This window comes from Carya illinoinensis, chromosome 3 (genome assembly GCF_018687715.1).
Source record: "Carya illinoinensis cultivar Pawnee chromosome 3, C.illinoinensisPawnee_v1, whole genome shotgun sequence".
Taxonomy (NCBI): Eukaryota; Viridiplantae; Streptophyta; class Magnoliopsida; order Fagales; family Juglandaceae; genus Carya; species Carya illinoinensis.
The window spans coordinates 55443471-55458042 of record NC_056754.1 but is presented as its reverse complement, the minus strand read 5'-3'; the positions used below and the strand labels follow the sequence as shown (position 1 = coordinate 55458042).

At 35.7% G+C, this 14572-nt stretch overlaps 1 protein-coding gene across 1 annotated transcript; it reads left to right on the top strand.

Annotated features, from left to right (window-relative positions):
• The first annotated feature begins 3449 nt into the window (after positions 1 to 3449).
• On the top strand, positions 3450 to 14306 carry LOC122305467 (histidine kinase 2-like). The gene is made up of 14 exons (XM_043118027.1): positions 3450 to 4583; positions 5509 to 5784; positions 6441 to 6911; positions 7327 to 7602; positions 8319 to 8488; positions 8656 to 8868; positions 8960 to 9146; positions 9419 to 9470; positions 9556 to 9785; positions 9884 to 9982; positions 11236 to 11903; positions 12194 to 12700; positions 13255 to 13687; positions 13925 to 14306. Exons 1-13 carry the CDS (start codon positions 4191 to 4193, stop codon positions 13502 to 13504), a joined length of 3792 nt encoding a protein of 1263 aa, XP_042973961.1. The 5' UTR covers positions 3450 to 4190; the 3' UTR covers positions 13505 to 13687; positions 13925 to 14306.
• Positions 14307 to 14572: the final 266 nt, after the last annotated feature.

The window sequence follows — 14572 nt, the reverse complement described above, 5'->3', positions numbered from 1 at the left end:
AATGCCAACCGGATATTATAGTAATGATTGAGCTAATGTTTTTGGTGAATATGTATGGCCCCATTGGCATTTACAAAGCAAGAGAAAGAAGAATTCCAAAGGGTCCGCACGTAGTAAAAAAACCACCACCCCAATCAAATAGGTGCAACTACCAAGTGCAAAAGAACTTGACCAAAAGATTGGAATTTTAAAAGCTTCCAATGCCATCATGTGTATATATGAAAGTGGGTCACATTTATGGAGTTTGACCCTACCAACCAACTTCTTAAATTAAACATATTACAATAAAATATTCATATAATAAGAGTAATATTATATACAGTTATGTAGTATATAAGTAACACATAGTCATTTTGAAAAAAAAATATATGATTCACTAGTAAAAAAATTTAATTTTTGTCTTGTAAATATTATATTTATTTATTTATTTTTTAAATAATTTTACAACATTTACGCATTCACAACTTCAACTGTCGTTTCTCATACAACAATCATTTCAGCTGCTCACATTCCTTCTTTATTTTTTTTTTCTTTTTTAATTTATAAGAAGAATGATGATGAAATTTTTGTCATTTACCTTAGAATCATATGAGTTTATGCACAAACTGATTGCCCATCTCCTTTTATTTTGGACAATCTTAAATTTACATTAATACTCGATTTATCAAGTCAAATCAAACCACATTAATTTATGTATTTATTAATGTAGAATCTTTTTATGATTAAAATATTTTTTAAAAATAAAATCAATACGTATATTAAATTTTAAAATATAAAGACAAAGACCCTTAAAATGATTTTCACACGTGGGTTTCACATCTAAATAAAAAAAACTAACATTTCTTTCGATAAAAATCATAATGGTTGTGGTTCTAAAGTGATTAATTAGTTCAAATGCTGCTTTCTTTGGTGTGCATTTTCTTAATTCATAATTATTTTGAAATGGTGGGTAAGGAATAAAGCCGACATGAATTTTCATTGATGCCAGCAAGCATCACTAAATGCAATTATGCATATTTTAAAGCAAGGTGAGAGTAGGCTACGCAGCCACAAATTACAATTAATGCCAATCTTTTATTCTCGAGAAATGCTACACATCATCCTGCACCATACACTTTATATATTAAAATAATATTTTTTATTTTTTTATTTTTTATTTTATTTTATTCTTATTAAACTAATTAAATTATTCTATTTATTATCTACACATTACATATTTATTATAGAAAAAATAAAAAAAAAATTAAAATAAATATGGTGTGTGAAGTGTGAGGATGATAAGAAGAATTTTTCTTTATTCTCTCCTACAAATTACAGTCTCGATCTCCTTACCTACGTTCCTACCTTACAGCATCCTTTGACTTTTTTTGAGAAATTAATGAAGTTCTACAATCGAAACATTAATTCCTACTATAATTTTGGTGGTGTGATATGTACAACAATAGGTATGAATAAGTAATATGTCATGTCTCCATAATATATCTTTTAATTAATTAAAACCGTGTAATATCTAAACTTTAGTTTTATAATTGGATAAAAATTTGATCTTTTGTCATTTTATATACAGTCATGTAGTGTGTAAGCGTTATGTAATTATTTTGAAAAAAAAAATAGAGTCTATTGTTAAAAAATTATTTATTTTTCATGTAAATTTTGTATTTATTTATTTATTTTTTTTAAAAATGATTGTGCAACACTTGCGTACTTACGACTATATACAACTATTATTTTTTTCATTTCAAAATATTCAAGTCTAGGCATTTAACATTCAAAAATAGGATAATAAAGGAAGGGAAAGTTATGACTAACAAAGAAATCCAAATCTCATATTCTATTGGCAAATAGACTTATATGTATATATAAGTGGTCTAGGTTGGTAGACTTGTGAAAGGCCTAGCCAATATTTCTACTGTAGCGTGGGAGGTTGAAGTAGATATTATATCACACACCAATTTTGAATGAGTTGTTGAGCATGAAGAAAATCTCCTACTTTACATGATGCTTGGAAAAGAAACCAATCGAAGAGCCAAGATCCATCCCGTGATGCAATGTTGCAAAACTTTCACACTCATCTATGAAAATCTATGTGGCCCTTGGACCTAGATCTAAATTCTAAAACAATGGTGGGACGATAAATTATAATGGGTAGTAAACCTATGACAATCGTGAAGGTGATAACAATTTGCAGCCAGTAATAGATTGAGTTTTTAGTTTTTTCTTCAAAGATAAATGAGTATGTTAACTTTAGAATAAGATATTTAAGTATGAATGGTTAGATAGATCATTATTTAGCTGTCTCTCAAAAAGTACAAAGAGTTGTACAAACATGTGTAGCTTGCCCTTGTATTGATAGTAAAGATGTATGGGTGGTCAAATTTTATAAACATTAGATTGGAGAAGATGTTGAAGAGGTGTGTATAATAAGGAGAGAACCATATGGATAGTGTGTATGTACTATGTAGTCCATGCGCGGCCCTTAGAGGCATGCGAGACACATCGTACATTAGATTTGGATACTGTTTGAAAATCTGATGGCAAGGCGTGTTGCTCGAAGAACAAAGAGCTATAGATCCATCATTTTCTATCGTGGGAGATCAAGATGTGAAAGATTATACAATAATGGTTTATAAGCCATGGAAGTAAAAGGGAGAAGGGAGAAGAGTGGAAGGGCTTAGCCAACAGCAAATGTGTCATTGCCAATAGAAACAGAGGAAACAGAGATATTAAACAACTATTCATGATAAATTTATCAAAAATTTGATATCTAATCACTTTTACATATTCTTTATATATTTTATTAATGTAATTAATTACGTTATTTTTTTAATATAAAATAATTATTTTAATTAATTATATTAATAAAACATATAAATAATATATAAAAATAACTGTAATTTTAAATTTACTTGCTGTGGTCAAAATATTTATTTTATATAATTAGAAAATATCTAAAGAGATGTGAAAATATGACGCGTGGAAATGTTAATAGTTTTATAACCGATTGTCGAAGCATTGGTGGCAATTTTCTCAAAAAAAAAAAGAAAGAGTTTTGCTACATTTAAGTACAGTTATGTATTAATTTATGTATTAATATTGATTTATTCATACTTAAAATTTAAATTAATATTATTTTTAATAAAATCTACTTTTTAATTAATTATATTATATTAATATAAAGATTAATGCATAATTATACTTATCATTATATTTAAAACACTCACTCTCTGTCTCTCTCCAACCTTAAATTCTCATTCTCTCTCACACTTTCAAATCCGTATGCCGGCAGTCTGGCAGTAAACGAATGCCCATCTTTAATCGCTGAATGGTGCAGTCTCTTTCATCTCTCTCATACTCAACACAAAAGCAAAAGTACAACAAAAGCGAAGTAAATATAAACAAATAACGTTAAAATAAGAAATGATACGTTCGAAACTTGATAAGATAATTTACGAAGGTTTTGGTGCGATATTGGACATGGGTTTTGTTTGCTTTTGCTTAACCTTCCCCACCACATGATGAGATAATCATGCGGCTAACCTCAATATCAAGCGCTGGAGACCAAACTGAACAGTAACAGAGAGGAGAGAGAGAGAGTGTGTGTGTGTTGGGTTAAAGAGGGAAAAGAAATGGGTTCACTTTTTATCCCCGTCTGATCATTGATTCCACTTAGGTTGGGTTTAATCCAAATTTTCTTGATGATGGGTCTGCTTTGAAAATGTTTCATTCTTGATGCTTCTTTTAGGCTATACGGTGCTGTGGGAGGCAGAAAAACCAGTTATAGAAGACGCCAAGTTTTTTCTTATCTCACCGATGATTCCTCACAGATTTGTCAAAATGACAACTGGGTTTGGTTCAACTTGTTTGCTTGCCATGATTATTACTGCTTGGTGTCTTTCAAAAGATGGGTGTGGTTTCGAACGGCTTTAATGCTTCCGTGATTGTGGAGAAAAAAACTTGGTACTAGATAATTGACACCGGGAGGTGGAAGACATCTGTAAAGAGGTTGGCTCGCTTTGTTTTCATGGCATGTGGATGGTTGGAGCTGCTACGTTAATATAGGAATTTGGTTTCCAGCAATTTCACCTTTTTCTCGAGCTTATTCGAGTGGGCTTGGTGAAGAATCTGGTCGATTTTCAGCAATTTCACCTTCTTGTGGAATTGTCACTGTTTCTTTAAGCGGTCTGATTTTGATGACTTGTCCTGCCGTAGCTGGGGGCTTTCTCAAGTTTTCAAGGCTCTTCGTGAAGATACATAGGTGGGCTTTAGTAAGGATGTCTCTGAATTGCAAGCTCGCTGGCTTGAATGGAAGATTGCCAGCTTGCTCCAAGTTGAAGAAGGCAAAGGAGCCGTTGCAGGGGCCAAATTCTGTCAGAAAATGGAGAAGAAAGCTTCTGTTTCTCTTGCTTATTCTTGTTTCTTTAGGAAGCATATGGCTTTTCTCAAGGTTAAATAGTGGGACTTTGAGGGAGAAGAATAAGAATCCAGATTCCAGTGAAGAAAAAGCTCAAATCTTCCCACAGGAATTCAATGTGAGCAGGAACCAGCTTCACGCTTTGGCGTCCGTATTCCCTAAATCAGATCGGGTACTGTGTTTATAGCTCTTAGATTCCATCTTTAGTAGTTCTGGACTCTTCCATATCTTGGTCTCAATTTTCTTATTGTAGCTTGAAATGTTTCTGGCTTTGCTTATTTACAGTTTTACTCTTCGTGGAACCTTGTTTTGTATTGGAACTTTTATTTGGACGTGTAGTGTTGATTTTCTTCCCACCTTATCCGCTCTTCTTCAAAATTACAGCCATCTGAATATGATGAAGTAATTTGGAAGCATTAGACATCATACCAGGAACTTTAAACTACGATGCAAATGCTTTATTAACGTTTTTTAGTTTGGATGTTGATTTTACAGTTGGGAATGTGTTTTTATTTACACGGGGATATGTAACTACGGTCTTTCTCCGTCCTAAATGAGGGTCATGGGCCCTCGATGTTAGTGGGGTGCCTTTATTTTTGGTTAATGTCAGGAACATCAAGGAAATCATGACAAACAAGGGGTGTAAGGAAATGTAAGTATAGCATATAATAGCTTCCATGTGACTAGAAAGTGTAATTTTTGTTACAGATAATGACTTTACATAAGCAATATTAATTGGATGGCATGTTGTGAAAGGATGAGACTACCACATCATCCGTACTCCAAGTACCTAATAATTTTACACAAGGATGAGGACCAAACATGAACTTCACACATCTGCAATTAGGAAGGAATAGATCAATTTAAAGGTTTATAATCAGACGATATCAGGAGTGTCAAACAATTTCTTGACTGAATTGACTTGCCACATAGTTTCTTCATTCTGATAATGATATACCGGGTCAGGGATCCTATCTATGTACAAAAAGGGCCCAAGGCATGTACAAGGTACTATTAGATGGAAAGGATGCATGGTTTTGTTGTCATTGTTTACTTGCTTTGTATTTTAGTTCCTCTCACTAGTCAATTCATTGCAGATAATGTCCCTACGGTGTACTAAAGAGTTAGGGCCCAAAATGCTGTTAAGTGATGGTGTTACTTGTGCTCTGAGTTTACCATGTTCAGAGGTGCAGGAGTTTGACAAGCAGCATATATGGGTTGCAGAAAATGATGAACCTAGAGACCAATGCCCTGCTAGAGATGAGTTCATCTCCAGGAAGCTTGGAATGTCTATAATAGACGATCAACATGTACCATTTATTTTGCCATCTAATGTTTCACCAATTTCTGCCAATCATCAGATTTTTGGAAAGGTATGATCATGTTGTTGTAAAATGGAATGTGAATGCTTCATGCTTGACAATTTTAAAACCTTTTCATGTACTTGGATATCAGTCTTCTGATTATCAATTGAGTCTTGACTTATTCATCAAGAGAGAGAGAGAGAGAGAGAGAGAGAGAGAGAGAGAGAGAGAGGATATATCAATAAAGTCTAGATTTAATAATCAACCTGCAAATGTGTGCTTAGACAAGAGAGTTAGAGAGTAATATATATGGCTACTGAGTGCACAAGAGGATACCACTGATATACTTAATGCATACCATAAGATAGGCTTCAAGATTAAAATTTGTTGTGAAAAAATAATAGATTTTTTTCACTTCCTTTTTTCCTTTTAGAGTAGTTTGGGATGGGATGGGGGAATCACCTTAGCTAGTCAAGGGTTTGGTGTAGAGCCATGCTCACAAGATCATGCTGTTAATGTATGTTTATACATAAACAATGTGCTTTAAATATGAAAGTTTGAGCAAGGGCTTTGTATGTCTTAGGTATACTCTCATGTATATTATAATACCTCTTAGACTTTCTGATTCAGAATTCTAATTGAGATAGCTAAATGTTTCAATGCAAAAGATTATATCAATGCATGATGATATGGAGAAAAAAACATCTTTCTTTGTCTTCAACCAGAATGTATTGCTATTGGTGGCACTGGCCGGCTGTGAGAAAGAGCATTGTGAAAGTTTCTGTACTTTTGTTAAAGTGAGTTGGTTACTCCTCATAGCTGTAGTGAGCTGCAAGATGTTTGGCTTGCACTTAAAATTGTGGGGGAACCAAAGGGAGAAGGTTGTTCATCAGCCTACAGAGGCCCAGCAGCAGAAGCAGCAACAGCAAGTGCACAGTCCTCCTAAAGGTGCTGGGAAGTGGAGGAAGAAGCTTCTTCTTGTATTTGTGTTGCTTGGAATTACCATGTCAGTTTGGTTATTTTGGTACTTAAATGAAGATATTGCTTTGAGGAGGGAGGAAACACTAGCCAACATGTGTGATGAGCGAGCCCGGATGTTGCAGGATCAATTCAATGTGAGCATGAACCATGTTCATGCCTTGGCTATTCTAGTCTCTACCTTTCACCATGGAAAACATCCTTCTGCAATTGATCAGGTTAAATTCCCATCTTCCTTAAATGTTTTCTTTGTATATTAATTGTTTTACTTTAACTGTATTTACGAGCGAATGTTGATGATTACAATTATATTCAACCCTCTGTACATAATAGTTGCTTCCTTTACAAAGTTACCCTCGAGTATTAACAATGGTATAGTTTCTTGAACTGTAGTTGTAACGTGCAATGTAGATAATAGTCCATGATTGAAAAATCATGCTAATGGCTATCATTTCCTTGTGTGATCATGGGCATATAGTCATGCAAAACCTTGCTGAAAGGATGTGAAATCTTTGTGAAGTGTTGAATTTATTTATTTGAGAATTCAGCTTTGATGTAAGAAACAAGTCATTAACTCACGAATTTGTATGCTGTCACGTGACGTTCACTTTGGAGTTCTCTCTTTTATTACAGAAAACATTTGGTGAATATACTGAGAGAACAGCTTTTGAGAGACCACTTACTAGTGGTGTTGCTTATGCTTTGAAAGTTCCTCACTCAGACAGGGGTCAATTTGAGAAGCAGCATGGATGGACGATCAAGAAAATGGAAACAGAGGACCAGACTTTAGTCCAAGATTGTATTCCAGAAAATTTGGATCCTTCACCTGTTCAAGATGAATATGCACCTGTAATATTTTCTCAAGAAACAGTCTCCCATATTGTCTCTATTGACATGATGTCTGGAAAGGTGTGCTTCATTGAGCTAATGATGTTCCCATATTAGTTTGCAACTTTCCACTTAATTGAGCAAGACACTCACTCAGACTTGTATTCACAATTTTTGCCCTGCAAAAAATCTTAAGTCTCCTTCAAATTGATGTGGTATAGAGCTGCCAATGGATAAACTTCCACGTAATGGAGCTTATCCTGATTGATTTGATTGACTTGGACATTGACCTAGTTGGATGATTGAAACTGTTTGCAGTACTTTGATATAAGAAAAATGTTTACGGGAGGAATTTAAAACATTCATTTAATTCCTGTGTACTTCATTTGAAACCGTATACTTCCTGTGTACATGGGCTATGCCTATTTCATTCGTATCAATAAAATTTACCTCTTATAAAAAATAAAAAAATAAAAACATTCATTTAATGCCGTGTTGTTTGTCAGTGTGCTTAGGATGTCATCAGTCAAAGTTAGGCAAGCATCACATTTGCATAATCAGGTTTGATTTTTATGGGGCTACTTATACTGGTCCAGTAATGAAGAACTTTATGCAGCCACGTGCTTTCAAAGCAGATCTCCCATTTGAGATTTTAATCTCAATGTGTCATTATGGGTCAACATTAGAAGTACTTCAAAATGATTGATGTTTAGGCACACCACTTTAAGTTCAAGATTTATGTTTAGGCACATCTTTTAAGATCACACATCTCTTTAAGATCTTATATTGTAAAATAGGAAGATCGCGAGAACATCTTGCGAGCGAGGGCAACCGGAAAGGGAGTGCTTACATCTCCTTTCAAGCTATTGAAATCCAATCACCTTGGTGTTGTTCTCACATTTGCTGTCTACAACACTGACCTCCCTTCAGATGCTACGTCGGAGCAACGTATTGAAGCTACTGTGGGGTAATTCTCTCCCAGTAATTTTCTTTATTCTGGTGGCCGGTAATTCTCTCCCAGTAATTTTCTTTATTCTGGTGGCCTAGAACTCATGTATGCCCTGTTGTGAAGTATACAATCTTATATCATTGAGCCAGAACTGACTCTTATGCTGGGACTCATTTTTGATAAAGGTATCTGGGTGCTTCTTATGATGTCCCATCACTGGTGGAGAAGCTTCTGCACCAACTTGCCAGCAAGCAAATGATCGTTGTGAATGTTTATGATACAACCAATAACTCTTCTCCCATCAACATGTATGGTCCTAACATCACTGATACTGGCCTATTGCACATTAGCAACCTTGATTTTGGGGATCCACTCCGGAAGCATGAGATGCATTGCAGGTTAGCTCCTCAAGTTATTGTCTTCATATCTGCCCTTGATGTGGAATTACATATATTTTTTTAAGCTATAATTATGTTCCTCTGGTTGCAGGTTCAAACAGAAACCTCCATTACCATGGACGGCAATCAATGCATCAGTGGGTCTCCTAGTTATCACTTTGCTTGTCGGACATATCTTTTATGCTGCCATAAGTCGAATTGCAAAAGTGGAGGATGACTATCGCAAGATGGAGGAACTCAAAGTTCGTGCTGAAGCTGCAGATGTGGCAAAATCTCAGGTGCATTTTATTTCTGATATTCTTTAGTTCTTTTTGGTAAGCTTTTTGGTCCTGAGAAATACTGACAGATGACTAGTCCCTATGTTTCTCAGTTGTTTTTTTTGATGAGTTATGTTTCTCATAGCACATGATTTTTTGCATTCACAGCTTTAGATAATAACATCATGATTTTCTCTTTTCTTTTTTCATTTTGTTCCTTCTCTTTATTAGTTTATTTCTTATGAAATGTACCTTCAAGTGATCACGTCACTGAAGTTTTCTCTCCTCTGCAGTTTCTTGCAACTGTTTCCCACGAGATCAGGACTCCAATGAATGGTGTTTTAGGTATAATGAGTCTTTTAATTACAGAATATGATATGCAACTCCCAAAGGATTAACTAACAAGATTCTATTTACAATCATATTACAGGTATGCTGCAGATGCTGATGGACACTGAACTTAATGCAACTCAACTGGATTATGCACAGACTGCTCATAATAGTGGGAAAGATCTAATATCACTGATAAATGAGGTTCTTGATCGAGCTAAGATAGAATCAGGCAGGCTTGAGCTTGAAGCTGTACCTTTTGATCTGCGTTCTGTTCTTGACAATGTTTTGTCACTTTTCTCTGGAAAATCTAATGAAAAAGGGATCGAGGTAAAATCAAGTTATTTTCTTTTATACTCTTTTACTGTTCTTGTTGATATCAGTTCTTATGTCGACTTGAATGTTGGTGTTCTTTTGGGCGAGAAAAGTTGGCGGTTTATGTCTCGAATCAAGTACCTGAAGTCATCATTGGTGACCCTGGACGGTTCAGGCAGATAATCACGAATCTTGTAGGAAACTCAATTAAGGTTAGTTGTTGTTTTTCAACATATGCGGGTTGAGTCCTAATGTCATATGAAATTGTTGTATTTTTTATTTATCCATAATAGAGGAAGGCATATTCGAAGTACTTGGGGGTATACAAAGATTCACCTTGTGTGTGTGAGAGAGAGAAAGGGAATCATGGAAAGTAAAACTAGAGAAATAAAGGTTTGCTGCCATCCACTGGTAAAGCATATTGAAGAAGTCTTGGGAGCGGCTTCTCTAATCTCTTATACAACACCATTCTATCAAACTGCCCCTTTCATTGAGATTATGTCTGTTGTCAGGAGTGAACTGCCATTTAAAACTAGAGAGACAAAGGTTTGCTGCCATCCACTGGCAAAGCATACTGAAGAAGTCTTGAGAGTGGCTTCTCTTGTTTTTTATAGGTAAAATAAAATTTTATTGAAACATAAGAAAAAGGATTTTCCCAAGTACACAAGAAGTATACAAAAGAAAACACCGAATTTTTTTTTTTTTATAGATAAAAGCAAAACTCCTAATTACAGTCTAGGAACTAGAAAATGATACAAGAAAGCCATGAACACTAGTTCTGTTGAGTAAATAGCAGAAAATCAAAGAAATAAAGTGTGAAAGAAGAGATTTCTAAGTTCATCCAAAGAGCGCTCCCTATCCTCAAGGCTCTTCTCATTCCTTTCCAGTCAAATACACCGCATAAGACATAAATGAATCATTCTCCATGCAGCAGTCACATAAGGACTGCCTTGAAGACCATTCCAACAAGTTAGAAGATTCACCAATCTCCTAGGCATCACCCATGCAAGTTTTGTCCCACTAAATATCTCATCCTATAGTGCCCTTGCCACTTTGCAATGTAATAATAACTGATCCACAGATTCACCATTCGTCTCACACATATAGCACCAATCTATAACAATAAGTCCTCACTTCCTCAAATTGTCCGTAGTCAAGATTTTCCCAAGAGAGACAGTCCAAACGAAAAAAGCAACTTTGGAAGACACCTTACTCCTCCAAATACTCTTCCAATGCAACTTGAGACCAGCTTCTCTTATCTCTTATACAACACTGTACTATCAAACTGCCCCTTTAACTGAGATTATGTTCTCCATGCATTTCCACATGTTAGACTTGTGCTACAAGCATGCCAATCAGATGGTCATTTTTTATAGTTCTTATATACATGATAGTGCATCTTTAAGGATCATTTTACTGGTTGGATAATGTTGGTCTGTTAACTTTTCACATATTTAAACTGCAGTTCACTCGTGACCAAGGACATATATTTGTTTCGGTGCATCTGGAAGATGAAGTGAGGGGCACCCCAGATAGCATGGATGAAGTCCTGAGACAAGGCTTGTGTTCTGTTCAAGACAACTCTGACAAAACTTATAATTCATTGAGTGGGTATCGTGTGGTTGATAGATGGAAAAGCTGGGATCATTTTAAAAAGCTAAGCAGTAGAAATCCAATGGAGGAACCTGAAGTGATCAGATTACTAGTAACCGTTGAGGATACAGGTGTAGGAATTCCACTTGATGCGCAAAGCCGCATCTTCACACCTTTCATGCAGGCAGACAGTTCCACTTCACGAACACATGGTGGGACTGGAATAGGATTGAGTATTTGCAAATGTTTGGTGGATCTCATGGGCGGTGAGATAGGGTTTGTGAGTGAACCTGGCATTGGCAGTACTTTTTCATTTGCCGGACCTTTCAGAAGAGGAGAAACAAGTTCTCTGGATACAAAGTGGCAACAATATGATACAGCTGTTTCAGAGTTCCAAGGATTGAGAGCGTTGGTAATTGATAAAAGAACTATCCGAGCTGAGGTTACTAGATATCATCTGCAGAGGTTAGGGATATCCACGGATATAGCTTTCAGTCTGAAATCAGCATGTTCTTATCTATCAAATGCTTGCGACACAAGGTAGATTTTACTTCCTGAATCCTAACTATTTTTAGCATCGGCTGCTTCTTTTCAACTTTTTTTTTTTTTTCATGAGCTGGACCCATTACATCAAATAGTTTTTTTCTAGTTAGAGCCGATATCTTGGACTGTCTACTGTCTAAATAAAGCTTTATTATCTGCCTTATCACAAAATTAAGAAAAAGGAGTGAGCTTATCATCGGTAAATTAAATTATAAAGATTACTTAAAATTTTACTGTGTAGTCCATGCTTGAATTTGCTAACACATTTTTGATTGATTGGTTTGCAGTGTGTCAACAAATTTGGCCATGGTCCTTATTGATAAAGATGTTTGGGATGAAAAAACTGCTCTCTTTTTCCATCATGCACTCAAAGATAATGGGCAAAACAGCAGGACTGAGATCCCCCTAAATCTTCCAAAGATTTTTCTCGTGGCTACCTCCATTTGCCCCAATAGACGCAGTGAGCTCAAATCTGCTGGGCTTGTAGATGATGTACTGAGTAAGCCTCTTCGGTTAAGTGTCTTAGTTGCTTGCTTCCAAGACGTATTTGGAAGTGGTATGAAGAGGCAAATAAACAGAAGAAAAGCATCTACTCTTGGGAATTTACTAAGAGAGAAGCACATTTTGGTGGTGGATGACAATGTAGTTAATAGAAGAGTGGCAGAAGGCGCTCTAGTGAAGTATGGAGCGATTGTGACCTGTGTGGAGAGCGGCAAGGCTGCTTTAGCAATGCTTAAGCCACCGCACAACTTTGATGCTTGCTTTATGGATCTCCAGATGCCAGAAATGGATGGGTAATCAATCTTTCTATTCTTTACTCCAAAAATTTCCTATTTAATTTTGTATTGCAAAGGGATCTAGATGTGTACACATCAGACAAAAGTGAGGACCTTGAAATTGTCTACAGTACCTGTTGGGGACCTTGCTTGAGTTTCCCCGGGCAAACGGTCAGCCTGTCACCTAAAATTCTCAATCCAAAATCTTTCTTTTATTGGTCTTTCGCCCGAGTTGTTTGTGATCGTCACTTAATCTCTATTGATAAGAACTCATTGAATATAAGTAATAGAGAATGTTTCAGTTGGGCAGCATATCAATTGGTCGGACCTCCACCTAGTCACACTGTTATAAATTTTTGTTTAACTCTGGTTTGAACGCTGCAACTTTTATTGTAATTATTCTCTCCTTTTTTTATTGAATGGATTTTATGCCAAATTACCACTAAGTTTGCAATGGGGTTATAAAAGTGGGAGTGCCTTTAATTTTAGCATCTCATATGGCATGCTTTCCATTAAATAAATCCTGTCCCGTGTATTGGTTTTATTCTTATACTCTATCTGCAATTATGCAGGTTTGAAGCAACACGTCAAATCCGCTGTGTAGAGAGTGAAGTTAATGAGAAAATTACATCAGGGCAAGTATCGATAGAAATGTTTGGGAATGTAGCTCATTGGCATACACCAATATTGGCTATGACAGCTGATGTGATTCAGGCTTCAAATGAGGAGTGCATGAAATGCGGGATGGATGATTATGTGTCAAAACCATTTGAAGAGGGGCAGCTTTATTCAGCAGTGGCACGTTTCTTTGAGTCTGGTTGACAAGCTGGACGAACACATGACTGAGGTTGTTCGTCAGTGGTTCGGCCAAGCAGTTAATCTGTTTTACCTACGGGATTGACCGTCATATCATTAGAGTTCTCCAGCTAACAACAAGCTTTGCTTCACTGAATGAGCTTGTGGTCAGGCTAATCCCAACTGCATTTTCCCATCTTCACAGATATGGTAATTTCAACATTACTGTAGTTGATGTGTTGGATTTGGGCATGCATACTGGCATCATATTTTAAGTTTTCAAATCTATTGCAAGATTCATGTTGACCATGTCAATTTTAGCAAGTAATAATAATAGTCTCGGTGAACTTAGATTTTCGGTACAACATATACATTCTGTGCACGAGAGAATATGGTACTCATGTCCATGTTTGCTCATAATTTTCACCAACTAGTATTTATTCTCAGGAATCTGGGCGGGTGACCGAGGTAACATGTTCAACTATATGTGAATTCCGGAGGAGATAAAGTACCTACCAGTATATCATCATCCATTCCGCATTGCCTGATCACCCTCTAAGGAACATATGGCCTACTGGAATGTATTATCCCACTATCTGTTTGTATATGAGTGCCCCAATTTTTTTATTTTTTTATTTTTTTATTTTATTTTGTATGCATTATCCAATGAAGTAGGGTAAAGATAAAATGTAATGAAGAATCATCCATTTTTGAAACACTTGTGAGATAATATATATTTCATCTTCTCAGGAATTGTATTAGACTGTGTACTGACTTGTAACATATATTTTGGTATATGAAATAGCAACTAGTAGCTTAACACAGGTAATATCTATTGTTTATTGAACCTGTTGATCAAACATTTAACCCTCAACGGGAATTTTAAATCAGGAAAGCGTTGTATTACGATATAAATGAGAGTGATAATTGTAAAGGCATATAACTATACTTTACCATCTCCGTCTCTCTCTCTATGAGTATGAGATCCTCTTATAATTTCCAGCAGATACAACTAGTCGCTCTTTCATTTCCATCCATAGATTTATTTTGAGAAAAATGGGGGAAAACATGTTAAAGAGTTCAGGAACATCGAAT

Excerpts from the sequence above, each read along its gene's own strand:
- LOC122305467 (XM_043118027.1), top strand. The coding sequence starts at position 4,191 with ATGACTTGTCCTGCCGTAGCTGGGGGCTTTCTCAAGTTTTCAAGGCTC. Across the intron at positions 9,147-9,418 it reads CAGATGTGGCAAAATCTCAG|TTTCTTGCAACTGTTTCCCA; the intron begins GTGCATTTTATT and ends TCTCCTCTGCAG. Across the intron at positions 11,904-12,193 it reads TCAAATGCTTGCGACACAAG|TGTGTCAACAAATTTGGCCA; the intron begins GTAGATTTTACT and ends ATTGGTTTGCAG.